Source organism: Venturia canescens, chromosome 1 (assembly GCF_019457755.1).
Source record: "Venturia canescens isolate UGA chromosome 1, ASM1945775v1, whole genome shotgun sequence".
NCBI classification, from domain to species: domain Eukaryota; kingdom Metazoa; phylum Arthropoda; class Insecta; order Hymenoptera; family Ichneumonidae; genus Venturia; species Venturia canescens.
In genome coordinates this window covers 22,778,748-22,802,158 of record NC_057421.1, presented here as the reverse complement: position 1 = coordinate 22,802,158, position 23,411 = coordinate 22,778,748, and the positions used below count along the sequence as shown (strand labels likewise).

General features: G+C 35.5%; 4 protein-coding genes across 6 annotated transcripts in view; 2 read left to right on the top strand and 2 right to left on the bottom strand.

The window, feature by feature from the left end:
- sli (slit guidance ligand) overlaps positions 1–6,565 on the top strand; it is a 301,634-nt gene extending 295,069 nt beyond the window's left edge. For both annotated transcript variants that reach the window (XM_043413176.1, XM_043413172.1), the window contains 4 exons: positions 244–711; positions 1,187–1,396; positions 1,844–2,127; positions 2,378–6,565. In XM_043413176.1, the coding sequence (XP_043269111.1) occupies positions 244–711; positions 1,187–1,396; positions 1,844–2,127; positions 2,378–2,464 (1,049 nt within the window). In that variant the 3' untranslated portion in view covers positions 2,465–6,565. The remainder of the gene's footprint in view (positions 1–243; positions 712–1,186; positions 1,397–1,843; positions 2,128–2,377) is intronic.
- A 4,303-nt stretch (positions 6,566–10,868) lies between these two features.
- Positions 10,869–17,203, top strand: qm (quemao). The gene is made up of 7 exons (XM_043417569.1): positions 10,869–11,121; positions 11,899–12,053; positions 12,555–12,699; positions 12,870–12,990; positions 13,122–13,261; positions 13,337–13,439; positions 15,388–17,203. Exons 1-7 carry the CDS (start codon positions 11,056–11,058, stop codon positions 15,642–15,644), a joined length of 987 nt encoding a protein of 328 aa, XP_043273504.1. The 5' UTR covers positions 10,869–11,055; the 3' UTR covers positions 15,645–17,203.
- mRpL52 (mitochondrial ribosomal protein L52) lies at positions 13,907–15,081 on the bottom strand. Its single transcript, XM_043417602.1, has 4 exons — positions 14,886–15,081; positions 14,419–14,488; positions 14,204–14,336; positions 13,907–14,101 (listed from the first exon to the last, which is right to left on the bottom strand). Exons 1-4 carry the CDS (start codon positions 14,929–14,931, stop codon positions 13,970–13,972), a joined length of 381 nt encoding a protein of 126 aa, XP_043273537.1. The 5' UTR covers positions 14,932–15,081; the 3' UTR covers positions 13,907–13,969.
- The window catches only part of LOC122409782 (uncharacterized), a 56,884-nt gene continuing 50,393 nt past the window's right edge, over positions 16,921–23,411 (bottom strand). For both annotated transcript variants that reach the window (XM_043417580.1, XM_043417588.1), the window contains exons 4-6: positions 18,983–19,122; positions 18,589–18,737; positions 16,921–18,318 (exon numbers count right to left, since the gene is read on the bottom strand). In XM_043417580.1, the coding sequence (XP_043273515.1) occupies positions 18,247–18,318; positions 18,589–18,737; positions 18,983–19,122 (361 nt within the window). In that variant the 3' untranslated portion in view covers positions 16,921–18,246. The remainder of the gene's footprint in view (positions 18,319–18,588; positions 18,738–18,982; positions 19,123–23,411) is intronic.

The following is a 23,411-nucleotide window of genomic DNA, read 5'->3' as shown; positions in this document are numbered from 1 at the left end:
TTGTGGTTGAAAAATGCTCGGATATTGAAAAGAAGTGGAAAAATGCAAAATCAACTGTCGAACTTTTCGACCATGGCGTTTTTTTTTAAATTAATTTTGAATCGATCAAAGAGTGTCGGTATTAATTTATTTTCAATACACTTTCATGGAGTCTGAACATTCCGGAGCATTTCATAAGGTTATTTAGTGATAGTCAATGAAAGGAGGAAGAATAATTATTGATTTCTGTGCTTTTCTCGATAGGAAAACGATGCGAGTACCTGACGAGCCTGAGCTTCGTGGACAACAGCTCGCTGGTCGAGCTGGAGCCGTTACGCACGAGGCCCGAGGCTAATGTGACCATCGTATTCACGACGACCCAAGAGAACGGGGTTTTACTTTACGACGGAACTGATCAGAACGGCGAGCACATTGCCGTCGAATTATTCAACGGACGGGTGCGTGTTTCTTACGACGTTGGCAATTATCCAACATCGACGATGTACAGCTACGAAATGGTTTCGGACGGTAAACCTCACATGGCCGAATTAATCGCAATTAAGAAAAATTTTACGATGAGAGTCGATCGGGGCACCGCACGGAGTATCATCAATGAAGGACCACGTGAATATCTCAAATTAACGACGCGTATGTACGTCGGTGGTCTCGCTCCCGAATTGGCTGGCGTTGCCTTCGAACAATTTCATCTAAGAAACGTCACGAGCTTTCAAGGTTATTTTCATTTTCTTCAATTTTATTAAATCATTCAAAAATTACCGTGAAACAAAATTTACTGTAGAAACTCAGTTGAATTTTGAGAACCGTAAGTTAATCCAGGATTTTCCGGAGAATTAATTCAAATTGCCAACATTTTCGGCGCCAGTAATCTCCGGATACTCGTTTAGCTGTTAGCCAAAAATCACATTTTCCTACAGTTCACCTGAATCCACGGTTTTCCATAGCTTTTGAAATTTGATCCAGAATAAATGTAGCATCGTCTTCAGAAAACTTCTTTATCGAATATAACGAAAATTGGAACACGAATTGCCCTGGTATCTCGATTTGAAATAACGAAATTTGAGTGTATTCTCGCACCATAATAAATACAGTTTCAACGTTCCATTTTTTATTTTCTAAGCTTAATTGTTTGTTGTTTGCTGCTGTAATATTTTTATCACAATTAACCAAATATTTGTTGATGAATCAGGTTGTATATCGCAAATGTGGATAAATCATAAACTGGTGGACTTCAGCAATGCTGCGAAAATGCATCGAGTCACACCAGGTTGCTCATCCGGTGAAGAAGAAGCCGAGGACGAAGCAGGGAGAGACGCTGTCGAGCCTGGAGTCGTGAGCGCCGCCAGCAGCATGGAAGAAGCTTCGATGCAACAGGAACACGTTGCTCATGATCCATCCGGTAAATTATCAACAGTATTGTCAACAAAGTCAACTCCAATTCTCATTTCCGCTCTTGAATTGATTCGATAAAAATCATCTGACAATTCTAACACTCCCTCGTCACAAGAGGCCCCAACGAGGCCAATGTTTTTAGTAAATATTTCAAGCAATTTCAAGTTCATATTTTCAACATAAAAAATTGTCGTTGACAAACTTTATGTTGGAAGCAAAGAAAATTTGACGATTACTTTTTCAACTAGAGATTGCAAAATCAGGCGATGAATAATTTCAATGAGACAAAATGGAGGGACAGAAAAAAGGCGATGATGAATGCCCATTTAATTTAAACTTGTTTTCCACTTTTTTTATCCCACAAGAAAAAAATGAAAAATCTCTCCAGAAAACTGAACTTTCAGGTTTTATCATCTCTCCGTGAAATAATAGTACTTTTCGTTTTCATTGATAGATATTATCGTTTCGTCACCGGGGGTCAACGATCCATGTGTCGGTAACGAGTGCAGAAAAGGTTCGCAGTGCGTATCATCGCCGTTCGGTAACGGTTATTCGTGCCGTTGTCAGACCGGTTGGCAAGGACGTTACTGCGAGAAAGCGTCGACCTGTCGCAAAAAGCACACTCGCGAATATTACAGCGAGAACGGTTGTCGTAGCCGACGACCGGTAAGACTTGCCATATGTTGGGGAAGTTGCGGCAACTCTTGTTGCCTACCGAGAAAAACCAAAAGACGCAGGGTAAATAGCCATATCGATATTTTTTAAAAACTGTTACAGATTCACTGATTTTTCAATCATTATTTTTATCTCGTTAGTATCGTACGTATGATGATGACATTTTGTCATTTTTCTTCATCGAATTTAATAATTTTTCATTAATACTTCATTTTTTTCCGTTTTTCCACGAGCACACATTCGCGTGGTGTGCTTTGTGATCACTTTATAAATGCATCGAACTAACCCTGGTGTCGTATTGATATTTCCACAGGCTCGCTTGATTTGTACCGACGGCAGACGTTACACGAAGGACGTTGACCTAGTGCGTAAATGTACGTGCACCCGCAAGTGTTACTAAGGAACGCTGAACGATTTAAAAAATTCCAATGTACCAATATAACTGATAATAACGATAATAATAATAGCATTAATATTAATAATATTAATAATAATAACAATACTGGTAACCCGTTCGTCGTGAAGCGTCACCCGAGTTCCAAGAAAAATACCAACGAAAAACCCCGTTCGATAAAAACAAAAAATATAGCAAGCAAGAAAAAAAAACGTAATACGAAAAAATATCAGTGTCGCGCCTAAAACTTGGACCACTCTATGACTTATGAAACAAAAGAAAAAATCCAAGGAAAAAAGAAACGAGGAAAAAACGTAACATGACTCATATAGTGAGTGACGAAGTGCGGGCTAAAAGAACAAACGAACAGAAAACTAGATGGACACACACAGCCGGCTCAGTGTGATATTGTATTATTAAGCGAGATATATTAATTACATAGGATATTGAATAATTAATTAATATTGACTGTGTTAAATCAGCAATGCATATTTGGTATTTGTATAAGACTATAATACGATAATCAACTTTGGAGGTTTGGAATGTGGATTGAAAATAATCCAGCGACTAAACTTCTATTCCACGAACGAATCAACAATAAGTGAATTTTCGTGCTAGATCGATGTGTCTATTGCTATCAGAAATAACGTTTTTTCTTTCTTCTTTTAGTACGTTCAAGATAGCACGAGACAAGAGGCCTAAGGCAATTTTCTACTTTATTGCGCGATCCCCTTTGCATTTTTTTCTTTAGAATATTCGAATTTATATTACTAAAAAAGAAAAAATTCTATCCAATTCAGCGTAATTGCTATATTTTTATAAAACAGTTTATTTGATGTAGAAAGGAAAAAATGTAATGTTTATTTATTCGAAAAAGTTCGATAGTTCTCATGTTAGAATTTGATATTTAAAATGCTGAACCTGCTTGGTTAGGGGATAAATGTTCGTGATACTCTTAGCGTATATTAAGAGAAAAACAACCATGAAAGTCGTAGACTAAACGATCTAGCGCGAAATATCTTGAACAAATATATATATAAATATATAAATATATAACGAAGGCCCCAACGCGTCGTTGCGTTCAATACACGAATTACATGGTCATGGTTGAAAATAACGACGTACATTTCACGTTCGTACTCAAACCATGCACTACGCGTAAACGTATCCAATTAATTTGACCGACAAAAACACAGCCATGACGATGACTAAAAATAGTGAATTTTTTTTTTAATTCGATATCAACCTTCCGATTTGAAATTCGTTGCATTTCGTCTCACTACGATTATGTGAACGCCGAATTTATTTCTCTATGACGAACACAAAAATTTGTTATTCGTAAAATTTACACTGCTGCTAAAGTAAAAGGAGAACTCCAACGAAAATTTCCTTTCATTAAAATTTCAATGGATTATTTATTGCGAGAAAATCTCTATCTACATTGTCATTCAGTAGCATTTTTCTAAAAGGTTTTTTTTCATTAACTTCAATTTATTTATCGTGTTACTATTGATGTTTTACAATGAGTTGATTGATTTCTGATGGAAGAAAAATTTTCGTTTAAGAATGACATTACATCCTCAAAGAAAACGAGAAACTAACTCGAAACTGTATGATTACCTTACTGCCAATATTTAACTATTATTTATTTAATTTTTTCGACAATTTTGTATTTACCATTTCTCTTGAAATACTTATTAAGCAATTGTATTTTATTAAGTATACTCCTATCACTGATTATGTAATTTTTGACAATTTTTCGTTTGGCGAAACAAGCCAAATTTCGTCTGCTCGTGCCAATTTTTCTTCATATTTGGCACAAAAAATACCGTACAATCGTTTTATCATCCAAAGCTAATGTCTTTAACGGCCATTGTGTATACAATACACAACGATGAACGCACGGAAAACAAAAACTAATTTATTTTATCCGAAGAAAATGTTGCATAACGCAATTCATTTTTACTGATTATCATTTTTAATGAGCATAGCAATGTATTTGTACAACATTTAATCGGATTTATTTCAATGTAACGAAATTTCATTTTATATTGAGCATTTCCATTTCTCAACTGGTTAAATTGATGATTTCTGTTGAATAAACATTTTGATGCAAACACATTTGGACTATTTGACTATTTCGTGACAACACCACCCAAATTTATTGATCAATTGGTTTTTCTCTTAATGCCACTAGAATTCGACTCACGTCTGAATTCATCGTACATTACGAACGTTATGCGATTCAAGATTATTTCTAGGACAATAGTATTAATAGTTCAATAAGATTTTTACGTTCACTCAAAACTCAACGAGACATGAGTCTACCTGTCACCACGTTTCAAACACGTTTTCGTGATGAAAGCAGACATTTTCGAATGACCATAAAAATCAAGAAATGCACATGGTCGAAAAAAAATTAAAATTTCACATAATTTTTACTTAATATTTTTCCTATCCTCCAATGTCACAGAAAATGAGAATCCGACGCTGCAGCTCAACTATTAGATTTTGTGGTCAATGTCTAATCACGTTTGGGAAATTTTTCAATTCGACATTTTTCAGCCAAATTTATTAAAAGATAATGGAAAAATGAAATTATCTAAAAATGAATAAGAAACCCCTAACAAAAACTCTGACCAATCTTACGTATGTAGTAATGAAAGCATGTGGAATAATTGAACTAAAAAACGTAAAGGACATTGAAAAAATCGGACGAGTCTCCGTGGACAATAATAAAAAGTAAATAAATAAAAACAATGCTAAATGAGAAAAAAATGTGTATACCCGGTGTCACGAGGATTGAACTTGGACACCAGGTGATATTGTGCTTCCTTTCAATTCCCATGTATTTAGCGTTACGGAAATTTATTCCAAATAAATGCAAAAATAAAAAGTAACGGAGAAATAATCCAATTTCGTCATTTTTTTCGAGCTCTCGATATGTATATTCCTCGCTGCTGTTGCAACTTTGCGAAGAATCTTTGGACTCGAAAAAAATTTGTTAAGACTTCAAGCGAGTGAACTTGTCCTTAATAAATTTTTGGACTGCTTTTTCTTTCTCATATTATTTGACGAACTGTGTGTAGGCATAAAGTAACTCGTCGTTGTCTTTCGATGTCAAAGAGAACTTGAAGAAACGAAAATAACCTCCAGCAACCTCATCGTCATTAAGCAAGATAATTTTTTAAATTACAAACAATAGTTGTAACAAACTATTCCGTTTTGTCTTTTACAACGTGAAAGAGAATCGAATGATACCGTACCGAATGAACGGAAGTGAAAATTTAAACCTCTTCTTGTGAGTCTGGACTGGTGCGAATGTGAGAGCGAATATATAATAATGTATCAATGAAAAACTTGAAAATCACAAGTTTAAAACTATATTAATGAAAATGGTTGAGAATGCAGAGATGAGAATATTAAAAGTGTGCTTAAGGATGAATTGCACCTGCTTCGTAACAGAAAAATTCATTCGATCAGAACTTAGAACTCTGATATTAGAACTAAAAGTTGAACATAACTTCTGAAAACTTTGATTTTTTCACAAGTGAAAAACTGAACATTATTGGTAGAAAATTTCTGAAGCATTTTTGCAAAAATCATCACCAGTGAAAGTAATGAAAAACAATTTCAGAAAGGATCCGAGAATGCCAAAAAACGTTACGAGTGTTGTGCAAATAAGTCAAAAAATTCATTTAATTCAGAAGAAAACTCACTCAACTACCTATTAAGAAAATTTTCTTGTATTCATAATTTTTGGTTGATTATACAGTGTAAATTAATATTGGAAAAGTTTTAAAAATGGTCAAATTTCAATAAATTATTTGAGAAGTGCCGAGTTACTGATTTTTTTATCAAATGAAATTAGCGGTATGAATACTTGTGTAATTCATTCTTAGCACGATGCACGTTTTACCAAATAAACGATGGAATACTTGCATGCCTAGAAATAACGATATAGTTAATACGAAGTAGCTCATAAATTTTAGAATTTTAGGTTACAAAGCGAAAAAATATCTATGTTTATATATAATGTAACAAATTCTGGAAATAAGAACGCTATTAAATAAATGTATTAAAGTTCTAAAAAAAAACAAAAATTAACGTCGACAGTGTCAAGTTTTAATTTTTTGAAATACGCCAAAACCTCCATGAACTGGGTCAACTGATTTTCGATTTCGGACTTTTTTTTCATGCAAAATGTTTTTTTTCCTTGTAGATTGCCGAACCAAAATCGACACTCATCGAAAATTTTTCTTAAAACAACATTGTATGTCAAGTTAATAGATTTCTATTAAATTGTAAAATTTTACGAATTCAAATCCAATTCGTTTATCATAAAAAAAAAAAACAGCAAAATAATATATTTCTTGAAATAATAACCGCGATACCTCGGGTTGCCTCCGCCAACAAATTCAGACGTATATACATAGAAGTCCAGTTCTTGTTCTTACGGGCGGCTTGCCTCGGACTTTGCCAGCAGGACAGGGCTGTTGACTGTTGATGTACTTCGATCGACGTACAGAAATGTATATCGACTGCATGTGGCAGTCGATATACATTTCAAATCAAAAGACTCGGTCTCGGTCGTCTCGATAGAGAGTCTCTTGTAAAATACGTGCCAAGCAATTTTTCGTAGGATGAACCTGTAATACCGGCTTGCAGTAGAAACAAAATCGGTATAGGCTTGATGGCTGCTAGGAAAAAGCGCCCTCACTATACGAACTTGTCAAAATTTAAAAATCCATCGTCCTCATACAATATATATAAGGCCCGCTACACGCGGTCAATAATATTGCGCAATATAAGTGAGTGTACAATATTATTGAACATGTAGATGTAGTATTGAAACATTGCGCAATCATTGAACAGAAGTTTGAGCTATCTTAAATTTATGACGCACTACACACCATGCAAACTTATTGTGTAGTATATTACTGTGCAATATTATTGATCGTGTGTAGCGGGCCTTATTAACGCTATTAACGCTAGTTCCAAATATGTTAATACAGATGTGGCTACGGTCGTTTTATTCGATAAAGAAAAAAGATACGACGACAGAGATTCTCAACTTTGTTGACAGTCGAGTAAAGACACATTTACATCTTTACTAGAAACATTTCAACCAAAATTTGATTGCACAACTACCACATATCAACTCTGCAGAACATTCTATTCGTTAATCTATAAATCTGTATCATGAAAATAAAGAATATGAAAATATTATATCTAACGGTTCATTATTTGAAAAAACTACTTCCATGAAATATCCAAACGTCATCCTGACGTTCACGTGTTTTGATCATTCAATCGGCAGAATGTCTACATTTGTAACATGAAAATCATTTTTCATATTTCGCGCACTCGTATTTAAAAAAAATCGTTGGTGTAGTTACTCACGGTTACAGGAACGGGCCTCGATCTTCTTCCTACCTTTTCCTCCCGCGATCTCCGTTTTCCTCGACGATCCTCTCCCTCTCCGTTTTCCTCCACGATCCTTTCGCTCTCCCTCTGCCTCTACGATTCTCTTATCCTGCTCCATGGTTCTGATCATAAAAAACTTTCCACATATTTTCAACACACTTTTCTTCCAATGTTTTTTCGTCCTCCCACGTTTGGAATTTATCATTTCACCTTTAACTTTTGTTATATCGCTTCACCGTATCTCAGAAAATCGTAATCGCGATTCATTATCACAAAGTTATATTTCCGCTGGTCTTTTTTTCGAGAACGAACTTGGTTTTTATTCACCAAAAATTTAACTTTATACCGACGCGAGAGAAAAAATTCGTTATTTAATTGTACGACCGATTAAATACGAAAATTAACATAAACGAAAAAAAATATCCCCATTTTCAGGGAGGGCTCTTCTTTGCCTACTCTTCCCTAGGTTTTTTCCCCAGAAAACCGTTTTTGCGCAAATGGATAAGCCAATATGTCGAGTAACAGAAAGAATTGTAGTGACAAAACCTATACCACCGTTTCATAGAGAATCGAGTGTGCCCGCGTGCGTGCACGCGTGGTCGGTTGCTCGCGTCCTATTGTTAGCATTTGACTAGTAAAAACTATTCGTAATGCTGTACATAGCTGCGGTTATACGCGTTGCGTGCGTTGCTTAGCGTGCAGCGTTTGCAACTCCGACTTATCTGCATGGAATCTTGCCTGCGCGACTTCAAAGTGATACAGAAACTGTATCGAGCTCGGAACTGTGTCAAACTATCCGCTATGGAGTAGATTTACTGACTGTCCGTCTTCGCTTGCCGACAACCCCATGGCTTTAGGACCGTGCGTTAGGTGCTTTGCTTTGCGTTGCGTTGCTCGGGGTATGCTTGCATCTTAGCTCGCTTGCGGACACGCGCGCGTGCGAGCATACACAAGACTCTCGAAGCTATGTTACAGGCGTCACTAAACTCTTTCTGTTACTGGCCCTTGCCTCGATACTATTTTTCACGAATTACCAAAATTTTATAAATACTCATTCATGTGCAAATTTTGTAATAATAATAACATCGAGTGCGAGGACTTCCCTATCGGCTTATCTATAGTTGCGTCAAAAAAAGGAATCTCAGAAATTAAAGAAAAAAAATGTATATTGACAAGGAGCGAATCATTATTTTTTATTAAATTTCAACTTTAATATTCATTACGTTGTGTTTTCGTGTCTTTTATTGATTCGCACGATCTTTTATTTTGTAATTTAGATGACCGATCAGTTGCTTCAGCGAGATTGAATGTACTGTTAAAATTATGAAATAACTGTTAAAATTAGAATAATTAATAAAATTATGACCGCTACCAATTTTTATTGGTTTCTATTTTATTTGTTTATCGATTGATTGAAAAAAAATTAAATCATAAAAAAACATTATTTTAGTCATTCAGGATAAAGTAGGATTCCACGTGTCGTATTTCATGCCCCGTTTTCTCAATGCACTGGAATGTATAATGCGTAGCGACAACAGCACGCTCACGTTCCGCGCCAGTCCTCACCCTACGCCTACCGGGCGGTGAGTGAAGCGAAAAGCGAAACGTGTTGTGCCTCTCTCCTGTCTCCTGTCCAGCCCTCGGGCCGGAGAGCTCCCCCTCCCTGTGCGCGCCGAGCGGCGTAAGTGAAGCGAATCATGTTGCGCCTGCGCCTCTCCCCTATCTCGAGCTCCGCCCGCCCGGTGTCCGCCCGTCGCCCCTCTCTCCCGCTGGCTGACCGACCGCCGCTATCCCCACTCGGCTCTGCTACTACGCTATAGCGAATAGTCCAAAAACACGACCAAGCGTAAACGCGTGAAACGTAAACACGTGAAGAACGAAAACAAACCGAACGTATTATCCAAAATCCATTCGTAAATATTCACCAATTGCCATAATTATCAATACACAAAATTATATGTACCGAACCGTTGAATAAATTATGATTTTTATAATTTATTAAGGTATTTTTATCAAATATTAATTAATATTTTTTAATTTTTAACCTGGAAAACTACTTCACCAAAAAAGTGAGGTAGTGACGTAATATGATAGAACATTTTTGGAGTTGAAATATTTTTTGGTGGACATTTTTAAAATTATTTATTTTCATGGTACAGTCGTTACAGTTTATACATTTACGAATAGAAATGTTCTGGTGGAGTTGATATGTGGTAGCTGTGCAATCAAAATTAAATTCATGGTGCAGTTGTTAAGGGGTAGTATTTGGTCATGATAGAAATATGAAACTTGCTTTGTTGGGTGTAAATGAATTTTGGTATAGATATTGCTGGTAGAATTAAATTTTGGTAGAAATGTTTCTGGTCGAACTGTAATGTGTCGTTTAACACGAAACCAACTCTTGAATTTAATTACCAACAAAATCGAGAGAATCTCTGTCGTCGAATCTTTCGAAGAAAAAAATTCTAGCGACATCTGTATTGACATTTGGAACTAGATCCCGACTTCAGGCTAAGTTGTTGGTTCTGCATAATCAAATCGATCTCATATATCAATAATTTTTGCGCTATCTCCGTCGACATTCGCGGCGCCACTTAGTCAGTCTGCGGGAAGAGGGAATAAGGGGTACATTCTACTTGGACGCTGACAGCGTTTTCGACTTGGCGTTGGCGTTCTTCTTCTTCTTCTCTTTTAGTGGTTATCTCCCCGAAGAGGGGCATGTGCAAAGACTTGGCGTAGTAAGGCCTGCTACACACGGTCAATAATATTGCGCAATATAAGTGATTAATTGCACAATATTATTGAAGTGTAGATGTAGTATTGAAACATTGCGCAATCATTGAACAGAAGTTTGAACTATTCGAAATTTATGGCGCACTACACACCATACAAACTTATTGTGCAATATTACTGTGCAATATTATTGACCGTGTGTAGCGGGCCTTACACAGAGAATGCGCACTGCGACTGATTCACACGGCTACGGCAGTATAGAGCAGAAAGCCGCATTTTAGTGATCGCTCTGTCAGTCAGACGCGAATGCGTCGTCCTACGAGCAACATTTAATTTTCACGAACGGACACTTAAAAAAAATCTTGAACTACTCCCTTGAAAAAAATTTACTTTAATTGTCCTTGTCCACTTAACAGTTTATTGTCCACGAGCAAAATATGGAAAATATCGCGGTTCAAAGTGACATTCCGTACTCGGAGAATGGAGATAAAAAACTTGATGAGGTTAGTTGCCAAGTGACATAGATACATATCATATACATAACATATACATATAACATAATTATTCATGAAAATAATTTTAACATATCGTAGAAAATGTTCAGTTCGAAAACTTTGGTGCCTTATGAGAAAATTCTCAGTGTTTACATCGCTGCAAGGTTATGTTCATTTTAGTTGTCAAAAGTCAAATTTCGTATAATGTAATTTTGAAATAAGATTTTCATTTTTAATCGTATAATCAATATGAGTAAATCGAATCGCATTAACTACATAATCTCTTTGCTAATTATCGAGTTCTTTTTATATAATAGTTAACGCTATTATTTTCTCGCTGCTGTCAATTTCACCATGCGCCTCGTCGTCTGCTACGAGTAGTTCAAACGAAACTTGGCGCTATCATCAACAATATCCACGAACAAAAATTATCTGATCGAAAAATTTTAAAAACATTTCGGGAACAATTAGTAAACTGTGGGTTGCATCCTGAATACTATAGAGTCGAGTCAAACCTTTTACAGAATTTAGATTCAGCACTTTAAATAATTTCTATCAATGACCAAATAATGCTTTTACCATCGAAAGTATTTCAAATTCGTTAATGCAGTTGGGAGATGATTCTACATGCTATTGATACGAATAAACTTTCAATTCTTATTTACCATATGTTGTAATTGAAAGGTGTAAATGAAATTGTATTAAAATTTACTTCTTCCCTTGTTTTTCATTTAAAAAAGATTTCTATCAATTAAAAAAATTTCAATCTTGCTATACCACTTACAGCTTTTGCTCCAACCTTTCTCCTACATTCAACAAGTTCCTGGAAAACAAATACGCGCTAAACTTGCACATGCCATGAACCACTGGCTGAAAATACCAATGGAAAAGTTGCAAGCGATTGACGATATAACCCAGATGCTTCACAACTCTAGTTTACTGTAAGTTTTCAACACAGGATTTCATACACAATCATGTATTAAAAAACGTTAAGTATCACGTTGAGGCAAAGCTCCCTTCCTTAACTTTGATAGATTCTAAAAATGTTTTTTCCTCTGATTTGAAAAAAATTAGACTATTTTTTCTGCAGGTGTAGACGATTTGATTGGTTCAAATACTCATGAAATAAAAAAGTGATAAACGAATAACATTATTGTTGCATTTCAATATTGCACACTTCGGTATCCTACAATTTTTCAAGATTTTAGATATGTCCATTAACCACATATTCATTCATTCTGCATTATAGTTTACATAGAATCAATTCTGAAGTTCAAATCATTCAAATTCCAATAAAACAGACTTTGACTATGTGTCTGCATTTGAATACTCAACGTAATTGTTTTCTGTCATTGTCAATTTTTGTAGATAACCAAAAACCTTTAATGATAATACAATTGACAAAAGTTTTCAACGAATAATTTTTTTTCACATTTTCACAGTATAGACGATATCCAGGATAACTCAATTCTTCGTCGAGGTATTCCTGTAGCTCATGCTATTTATGGAGTCGCTCGTACGATTTCAGCGGCGAATTACGTTATGTTTATTGCACTAGAACGAGTTGTAGCCCTAAATCATCCACAGGTAAATAATCAAACCGTCCAACGATGAGAGTTATTTCAAAAATATTTACGTCAAATCTATATATATATCAAGCTGAATCCATGTGTAGAAAATCAACTGCAGCCAAAAATAGAAGTAATGGTTTGTAAAGTTTCGAAGTACAGATTTTTGTTCTTCTTTTTTTCGTACAGGCTACGCAAGTTTACACTGAACAACTTCTGGAACTTCACAGAGGACAAGGAATTGAAATTTACTGGCGTGACAATTATGTCTGTCCAACCGAATCAGAATATAGATTCATGACAATGAAAAGTATGACGATAAAATATATTTTTTTCCCCTCCGATATAACTCAATTATTTTTACAAATTATTCAATAAACTGTTTTTTATTGACCTTCTCATTATTATCTGTAACCATTAATGTATGCTGCTTATTTTTAGAAACTGGTGGATTGTTTAATCTGGCTGTGAGACTTATGCAACTCTTTTCTGACTGCAAACAAGAATTTACCAACATAGCTGGCATTCTTGGATTATATTTTCAAATTAGAGACGATTATTGTAATCTCTGTTTGCAAGAGGTATATTTATGACACAAAAAAAATACTTGCACAACCCTCCACAAAATTTCATCAATATTTTCGTGTATTTTACAGTACTCTGAAAACAAGAGCTATTGCGAAGATCTCTCAGAGGGTAAATTTAGTTTTCCAATAATTCACGCGATTCAGAGTCAACCAGAGGACAAACAAGTTATGAGTGAGTATGATTCCAAATTAATTTTATCTGATCATTTTGAATCTTTAGATTGTGAAACGAATTCAGAGTGCATACAATGTTTCAAATATGGATTGCAGAGATTTGTTTTCATTTGATAGAATTTTATGGTGCTGAAGTTTACAATGCCAGAGTTCAATGAAATTAACAAAAAAAAAACAATTTTTAATTCTCCAATTTTGTTTCCTGCCTAATTAGCAATTCGTAATTTTTTAACCTGCACAAATGATTCGTGAAATGAAAATTTGAAGAATTACAAATGCATTTTTCATTTATTTCGTTGGACTGGAACGATGCAAACTTCAACATCATAAAATTTTTGCAATTTTACATTTCGCATTGAACTCGACCTACTCTCAATCATTACCTTTCAATTTATGCTATTTTTAGGTACTTCTGAATGGTTTTTAATATGGGAAATCATTAGAAAGTAGTTACAGTAATAAAAATTTCATATACTATTAACTTTATTTGTAAAACCATACCCTTTGTTTTGTGTTTTAAAGACACATTTACATTTTATAGCCTTTTGGTTTGAGTTTGCTATCGAGTATTTTCTGTCTTTCTCTAGCTTTTTCTTCTTCCATGAGTTTATGCCTCTCAACAGTCTCGTCCATGTCTTGAGAATATTCCTTGATTTTGGCCTGAAACATATCAAAAACCACACGTTTTTTTTGTGAGAATTCTTTGTCAATTGATCTACTTATTCACTCCAACAAAAATTGTGTAGAGTCGAATATACATACGAAAAACTCTCGTTGTTTGTTCATTCTAATCATTTGTTTGACACCGAATGGAGCCGGCCGTCCATCTTTGAAAGAATAATCCGCATAATTTGTCAAAGGTCCAGATGCATTTGGATTTTTGGTAAGACGGTTTCTGAGTTAGAAAAAATGTTTCGAAATTTGTATAAAAATTCAATATGCCACCATAGAAAATTATTCAAATATAAATTTTTTACTTTGCTCTCCATCTGTCGTCGAGGAATACCGTTGCCGATTTGTGGAAACTTCCAGTTTGAAGAGTCGTGACTAAAAATTATATGACCATTAAAACTATAGTCAATCAACGTTTACATATAAATTCAAGTTTCCCTAGCTCATGACGGTTATATTGAAAATTCAATTCACTTTCTGTGGAAGTTGTAAAGCTCATCTCAATACGAGTTACGTTAACTCTGAATTTTTGAGGTTACGCTCAAAGTTGACATAACCTCGAAAAGTTTAAGTCAAATTTTTCTCAAGAACGTTGGATAATTAGAAGACAAAGAAAGTTGTAAAATATGTGGAATACATGCTCGATTTCGTCGTATATAAATTGTAATATGACACTTTATGTTTACACGAATAATTAATTTCGAATCTTCACTTTTTTCTGACAGTTATCTTTACTTTTCACTGCACATTTCGAACTAATTCACAAGCTTACTGCCAATCCGAGATTGTGTAGGAAGCAACATTTGTTTCAGCAACATTTTCGATAGATTTCAATTCTTTAGTTACAAAAAAACTTGTTTTTTTCTCTCATGAATCGATATATTGCGTTCCGAGCACCGCAGCGGTCCTTGATCTACGCGCACACGTTCGCGTAGACTATCTCGCGACTGCGCTTCTTTCACGTCTGCTTCTGCTACTGCGAGACGGAGTCGAGATCGAAAAAGACACACAGTACGCGCGAGAATTGTCGATTTTACTCTCATTTAAAATATTGCCAAGTTCTCTATAAATTCTTTTCGAAAATGCCACAATTGAAAGAAAAGATGCTCGTTGATTCTATTCGAAGTATACTCACTCAGTAAAAGGCTGTAGGCAGATTCGTATTACGTGATTTATATCTCCATGAAAAAAAAGTTACAATTAGCAGGCTGTTGAAGTCCAAAAAATATTTTTGTTGCGTGATTTATCATAGTAATATCATTTTTTAAATTTAGATATTCTGCGACAACGAACAACGGACGTGAATGTGAAGAAATACTGCATAACATTATTGGAAAAATTCGGGTCCTTCGCCTACACGAGATCGGTATTGGAAGAGCTCGATAAGTCAGCACGAGAGGAGATTGAACGGTTGGGTGGGAATCCAAAGTTGACAGCATTGCTGGACGAGTTGCTGAGTTGGTCTCGTAACGAGCCCAAAAATTCGCCAACTTCAAGGTCCAAAAAGGATAACATGAATGTGGACATTTAAACTGAAGAAAACGAAAAATCAGTACGTCAAGGTCATTCCACATCCGAGTCATAAAGGTTCTTCGTAATATTAGAAAATGAGGAAAATATGAATGATTGCTTTGTTGTTTTTCTACAAATATTCTGCCTGATAGACCAATGTGACGACTAAATAGGCGAACTCAAATCCCGTTCCTTGCTAGACGAGAACATGTACGAACGCTTTATCCAACATTCAACGAATATTCATTGAAATCAATTGAAAATAATCGATTCTTACTCGCGGCCAAAAATACATAAATCTTCTAATTGTAAGAAGACACGATGTAGGTAAAAGAAAAAAATGAGATATCATTCAGTCGAAAGTCAATGAGGCTTATGAAAGCGAATTAGCACGAATACTTCGCGATTAATGTTACATGGACGACCAAAAATGTCTTTATAATTCCTTTCGCACTATAATAGAAAACATTTTTATTTTTAGATTGATTTTTATAGAGGAGGGAAAAAATTCGAAGATTATTAAAAATTATTGTTTGATTGCATTCTCAGAAAACATCGAATACATATTCTGATATCTTAAAATACATATCAGGTTTTATCATCTGCACAAGCAGATTTATTTCTCTCCTATTTCAAATTTTGATTCCCTCTGAAAACGAGGTATACCATACTTATCTCGTAAATACTTAAAATAAATCTTATCAGCCGAAGAGTATAGAAAGTCCTGAGAAACTTCCATTCGCAGTATTTTCAACTTCAAAAGTATACTCAAGTTTAGAACGCCCAAAGAAAAGTCTGAATCTCACGAGTGACACTTGAAATTTTGAAAATCTCTTCACTTTTTCTAGCACCCTTTCTTTCGAAAAAAAAAAACTGTTGAATAACTAGTACTTGAAAATGTTTCTAAGCCTCAATTTCATCTACTTTAAATCCAGCAGCAGTTTAAAAAGCTTGAAACAAAGCTGTTATTGTGTTTGAAAAGCTTCATATTTCGAGGACTGAAAAACAAATGTTTCGAATAATTTTTGCCCAGATTTTATTCGTCGAGATTTTGCAATGACTTCAAAAAGTCAAGATATCAGCGATAAATTCAATTAATAGGGAATATACAGCAATGAATATAGTTAATTAACCTTTATAGGACGGGTCTGGTCGAAATATCGACCACTAATTTGGTCGGGCACTTCACTCGAAAAATTTATCCATTCTATGCACAAATTTCGTGTAAAAAAGCTCGATTTCAACGTAAAAATCCCGTTCTTAAAAGGTTTAAAAAATTCAATAACGAACAATAATTGTATTTTAACCAAGTTTTATTATCAACTGCAACACGTGTACAACAACATGATAATAATTTATTAATAACTTTAGCGTGATAGATCTTTGATAGCGGGTTTTACCATTATACAATCGTAATATATATTTAAATTCGGTATTATACATATATAAACTTATATATATACATACGAATATATATGCATACACATGCATATATAGCCACAATGTTACGTATAAAATTGTATTCGTTATTAATAAATATAATCTTCGATTCGACGAGCTCGGAGTGCAGCGATTATACATCAGAGTTCGAACGATTCTTTCATTCGATTCTCATTCATTCGATTGAGGTGAAATGACGACGATTGGTCAAAATTCTTCGTCCAAATTTTTCCTGTAGACAGGATACTTTTCAAGGTAACAATAAGAAATGCTTTGTTCGTCTTGGTACCGAAGGGAAAATGGATATTCGAAAATCCATCGTGCAAATACCTGGAACTGCTGAAACAACTTTTTTGGCACTTATGGCGGCTCGACTCACGTGTCATTTCACCTCGACTTTCAATCCTCGGTCCTCGGCCTCTTTCTCTTCTCTTAACTTTAAGGGATTTGAAATAATTATCGTAACAAATTGACTTTTATGAAAACGGAAGAAACTCTTTGTGGACGACAAAATTTGGATTTGTACGAAACATTATCCTCAAAAAATTTGATTTTTACTCTTGAAACCGTTGCACTCAAAACACTGTTGGGATAGTTCAATGGAAAAAAATCCGTGCAAGATAAATTGAGAAAATCCCATTTTTGGCGATATTCCAATTTCATTTTTATTTAATCCACCGAATTCTACTGAGAATTTTGTCACTGCAATCGGCGATTTAGAATTTGAATGATTCCTTCGATTCACTTGCGGATTAGCTGAAAATTTTGCAATTTTAATGAATGTAATTATCAAATTGCATTAAATAACTTTGTCGCGATCCAAGGTTTTTTTATTTCGTGTAACCACGAATATTATACTCGGGTCATCCCGAGTGTAAAACCGAAGAAGCCTGGAATTCGACGAGTTATCCACGGGACAGACCTCGCGAAGAGTCTTCAGACTGGATCGAACGTTTTTTTCGTTCCTACCCTCTCAAACCTTTTTCCTCTCATCAATGCCTGAGGAAATCTTGCTCCTGGCAATTTTCTGGTTGCACAAAGGGCATCGGCTGCAGCAACGAATCGTTAATGATGTCGTCGCTGCACAGAAAAGGCTAGGATAATGTCGCTATCTGACACGTCCTTTGCTCAGGCTCGCTGTCTTCGTCCGTTTCACTTGCCCACGAGGGCTGACGCTCTTGTCACATTTCCACGTCACTGTCCCCAATACGTCCCGCTGGTCCGGACAATCCATCGTCCAAAACTTCGGTCACCTATTCAAAAATTGTACAATAAATAGCAAAAAAATCTAAGGCTCACGAGGAGTGTGAGTAATTCAGTTTTTCCTTCATTTTTAATATCCCCTTAATGAATTTCCAAATTGGTTTTACTCCACGAGAATAATACACGAAAATTTGTATTCTTCCAACTCTTTTCTCGTCGGCCTACATTCCGGATATCGAATGACGAGAAAAAATCGTCATCCAATTTGCAGAGAAACAATGCCCCGAATCCGTAGTAAAAAACAATCATAAAATTCTCACCAAAACCTCTTCGAAACGATCGTAACTTTCCGGCCTCGAATTCAGTAAGCTCTCTCCCACCGAATCAACCGTGACACCGTTGCAGGAACCTCTTTTTCCAAGAGCACTAGAGGCGATGTGTAATAATGACAAGACTGCCAAAAGTCCAGCTGAGAACATAGATGAAAACACGTTTTTTTGACTATTATTATTACACGACTTATGACACCACTGGAATGCAACCAAATTCGCATGGCAGAGAGGAATAAATTTTCTAAAATCATCAGGACAATGACTCGCACGAAATGACAAATCAAAAGCGATGAAATTCCCGAGGAAATTCTCAGAAACACGAATTAAACGCTTTTTTAACGAGCTCGACTGATCCACAATACGAAAACAAGCGCTCGCTTACCAGCCACGAAGCATAGCCACAGCTTGTGCGGTTTCCATGCCAAAATACAAGCCAGAGGAAAGTAAAACAATGCTCTTCTCCAGCCTCTCGTTATCATCAGAACGCCCAACCAGCAACGTGAACAATAGGACTCGTCGTTCCTGCAACAAAGAGACCGCACATGTACGAATACATTTGCATTAACGGTAGACAGAAATGCTTTGAAACTCTTGTGGCTTTTCGGCAACTGAAGCGAAAAATTCATTCCGAAAAAGCCAACTCATCAATTATCCGGATGAACGTTGCTTTATTAATGAACGCCCGGAAAATTCCTAAAGCTTGTTTAACACTTTGTGGCAGTTTCTAAATCATTTTTGAACCTTTATTTTCATTGTATAAAATAATCATTTCAAACTCCATCTTCCAAAAATGGACATTATTGTAAGAAAAAATTAATTGCTCGCTGTACTGAGATGTTCTTGAAACCTCACTGTCTACAATGATAAAAAAAGTCATTGAAACAACGAAATGTGGCATTATGGGGTGCAAATGAAATATATGATCAAGGTTAAACATGATTAAACGAATAAAATAACTGCAGATTCATTCTTTCCAAAAACATTGAAGTTAAATGAAGAAAACTTTTCCAACAACATCAATTGCTGTTGAATCAACTATTTTTTTTTTTCAGCGTAGATACGTGCACGAAAATTCTTCATGAAAAATCAAAGAAAGCTTGCAGGCCCCTGTGAAGGAAATTACTCGTACCGTAAATGGCACAATTGCATGCTCATATCGAACGAACAAATATCAACATCGCAAAGTGGACCCCTCACCCTGATTGTATAGCGTCGAAATGCGACAAGTATATACACAATACTATAAAATAATGAACTTATTCTCATCAGAATAAGGCGGATATACAGTGGCTACAAAAAGTATTCGTAGACTTTAGCCCTCTCAGACCGAGGCCTATTTCACGTTGAAGGAAAATTATTCCCTTCACAATTTTGTCTCAAAATACTTTCTAGTTTAAGGGATAAAATTAGCACAATTTACGAATGAATCTAGCACCTAACACCTTATTAAATACATTATATTAGCTTCCCTTTGAGAGGATATAACTTTTGGAGTATGAAAAACAAATGTGTACTCACTTTTGTTTTGCGAAAACTAAAGCACGTTTTCACACAGCGCCAACTCAACACGAAACGCCAGCTTCAAATTGATATTTCGATGGGTTAAAACAGTTTAAATCTTGGTTTAGGAGTATCTGTAGTGCAATCTAACCTTGTTTGATGGAACTAGGCAGTTAGAAGCCCGACTTTACTGACCGATGCAGTTTTATAGGGCTCGGAAGCGCGTGTTGCGTAGTAGCAACATACGCTCCGAGAAAGTTAAATATAATTTTCTTTGTAAAGTGTACGAATACGTTTTATAGACACTGTATCCGTGAAAACATTAAAAAAGAATGAAATTGTGAATAAATTTGAATTATAAGGACATTTTCGGTGTTGATCTTTTTCCTCCTTTAGATTCATCACGCTCAACGTAAATTTTCACAAAAAAGTTTCTCACGTACACCAAAATTTGGTCTTAATTTACGTTTTTATCTACATAATTTCACGCACATGGACACGACTTATTACATTTTTATCTGCTCGCCACCAATTACCGAGAAAACCCAAACAAACGTATCTCTTTCGAAATATCAACGGCGACGTCAAAGAATGATCTTTAAGGTAGGTTGCGAACGAGAAAAGTTTGAAATGTAAAAATTGTGGCGTTTCTATGTTTGTATCCACGCATTAGCATTGCTCGCAACGTTTTCGTATTTTTTATTTCTATTTTTTTTTTTTTTTTCAATTAATCGTCAATTGTTTGAAATTCGAATTTTTACTAGTAATCATTTGATTTATATGGACCATAATTTTCTCTAAAAGCATCACGCAATATTCTCATTCTCTAAAAGTAATTTTTCGTCGAAACCACTCAACATTTTTACCTCTTTTATGGTCAGTAAATTGTATATCGGTCGACATTTTATTTTCCTGGGCGTGCGGGGAATATTTTACTCGGGACACTAAACTTTACATTTTATACTCAATGAGATTCGCGTTTTTATTTTTTTATAATTTTTTATGTCGTTCTTCAGCTATAGAACATGACATTGTTCACTATTGAAATGGATATTAATGGTTAGTACACGGAGAGAATTAAACGATAATATTTAGCGTGAAATTCACTGTAAAATTTATCCGATACATTTGACTGCGGGGACAAATAAACGAAAAAAATGTATTCCAGTAACGCGCTGTAAAATTTTCAATACTTTGCGAAATGTTTAGTTTTATAATAGTAAATATTGCAGATAGTGAAATTTACTGTACGTACGATAAAATTTACAAAAGGTTTAGTGAATTTTACGGTACATCGCGGTAAAATGTCTTTGCCTTAACGAAAGTATCGATCACTCGTTTCCGAATTTCGTAGCACACTGAAACGGTGATTTACACACTTCGACAAAGGGCTGAGCATATAAAAAGAATGGGGAAAGCCGATGTAGCGACTAAATACCCGCGCCATGTCCCCAGTATAGCCGCATCCTGGGCATAAACATTTGTACGGAAGTTTTTACAGTGCAGCGCGGTCAAAATTTATTAAATACTCGGGTAAAGGTTCCTACAGTGAACAATGAATATTATTTTTTTTTAAGAAAAATTTAATTTCTTTCGCATAATAATATCATCATGAATTGCAGCTTGTGACCGTACTATCGTAACAAATCCATTGAGTCCATCGTTTCGTAATTGAACGATGACATAAGAGCTAGTTTACAGTTTTTAACCCTTAATAGTCACACGGGGTATATTGGACCCCAACCGTTTTTCGACCGACGATACCAAATAGAAATGTCGAGAAAATGGGACTTGTGGTGCCCTCGGTCGACAGTTCGAACCTTTGAGAAGAGAGCCTCATCGTTATTATTTGAAAGGGCCCGTTAGTTTAGTTTTGGTAGTCGATCAAGTCAGACCGTGCGAAGATCCGGGGTCCGATCCACCCCAGCGTGACAAATTTAACTAATACTACCTGAAAGCGTGATTTCTCAGGTTTATGGAACGAATTGATTTTTTTTTTTAATTGAAAATTACGATTTCTACATCAATTTTTGTGAAAAAAGCCATTTTTCCTGCATTCTTTTCTTTGACATTTTTTTGAATATTAAAAATAACACGAATAGGATAAAATCGTTATGGTCGTTTCTTAAAGGTCCAAAATACATTGCAGTATTTTTATTTTATTTTTTTTTTTACAGTTTCTCAATTATTTATCGTCCCCCGCTTGGTAATTTTATTGATTTTCGCATATTCACCATTCCTTTTCCCGCGTAGAGATCCTTTACGAACGAGGACAAAACGATATATTTCTTCTTCAGAATTTTAGTCACTGGGGCAATAAAAAGTTGAGCGAGTTTTTAATCCAGAGTCTCAATCGTAACTCCTCGCTTTTCTATTCTTTGTTCGTACAACTCTCACACTCCTTCGCGGTGGAATGAATCTACGATAAGTTTTCTCTGGCAAAGTTGAGTCTATTCATGAGTCATCAGGACTTTGGTTAACGCCTCAATTGAAAAAACATTGGAATAATTGAAGCTTCCCATGAATTTTAATAATCCAGTGAGAAATTTTCTCGTCAGTATTTTTTTTTTGTGGTCATACTTTATGGATAATGTATGAGGTGGTTAGAAAGCACGAAAATTTCAAGGATTTATTCCAGTGCTGAGGCAATGACAACTATTTTCCACGTGCCAATTGAAATGATTGTTCATCTCATTCCGATCTAGTTAAAAAGTGTTCGGCATTCCAAATCTTATTCTAATGTGTCCGTTGATTGAATGAGAATCTGTATAAAACTCAACAATGGAGCTTCATCCGTCAAGTCATTTACATCAAACGTCTAATTGTCCCAGACTCTCCTGTTCTCGCATGAATAACGGAAATAAAGTATGCAATTAACCACCGTTTGATTAATTCAGCAATCTTCAGGTTTCCGTCTATCCGTACGTCTAATGAATCGAGAAGACGACAAACCTTGACTGCCGCGATCCGGAAATTAATGGATATTACCTCGAGCAGCTCCGGCGCTAGAACTTTCTCTCTCTCGCTCTCCCTCCTGATAGAATTTACTCGCCAAAACCCTGGCACAAATAATTTGAGGTCTTTATCCGAGGAAAAAAGGGGCTTTAACAAAGATAAAAAACGGTTGCACTCGGGACTCTTGACTCCGACGTTATCGTCTCTGTATTCCCTAAGAGGCCGCATCATTATTTTGCCTTTAAGAATTTTCCTCAGATTTTTAAGGTTGTCATGACCGACGAAGCGGAAGTTTTTAATGAGCCGGTACTGTAATCCGCTCGTTAATTTCCCACAGTTTAATACCTCTCTTTGTA

What these genes read in the sequence shown, in the direction of transcription:
- mRpL52 (XM_043417602.1), bottom strand. Translation starts at nt 14,931, where the DNA reads ATGTTGCTGAAACAAATGTTGCTTCCTACACAATCTCGGATTGGCA. An exon ending in TACACAATCTCGGATTGGCA is followed by an intron (nt 14,489 to 14,885) that starts GTAAGCTTGTGA and finishes TATAATTTTTAG; the next exon opens with TCACGACTCTTCAAACTGGA. An exon ending in ACAAACAACGAGAGTTTTTC is followed by an intron (nt 14,102 to 14,203) that starts GTATGTATATTC and finishes GATATGTTTCAG; the next exon opens with GCCAAAATCAAGGAATATTC.
- qm (XM_043417569.1), top strand. Translation starts at nt 11,056, where the DNA reads ATGGAAAATATCGCGGTTCAAAGTGACATTCCGTACTCGGAGAATGGA. An exon ending in CTTCACAACTCTAGTTTACT is followed by an intron (nt 12,054 to 12,554) that starts GTAAGTTTTCAA and finishes ACATTTTCACAG; the next exon opens with TATAGACGATATCCAGGATA. An exon ending in AGAGGACAAACAAGTTATGA is followed by an intron (nt 13,440 to 15,387) that starts GTGAGTATGATT and finishes TTTTAAATTTAG; the next exon opens with ATATTCTGCGACAACGAACA.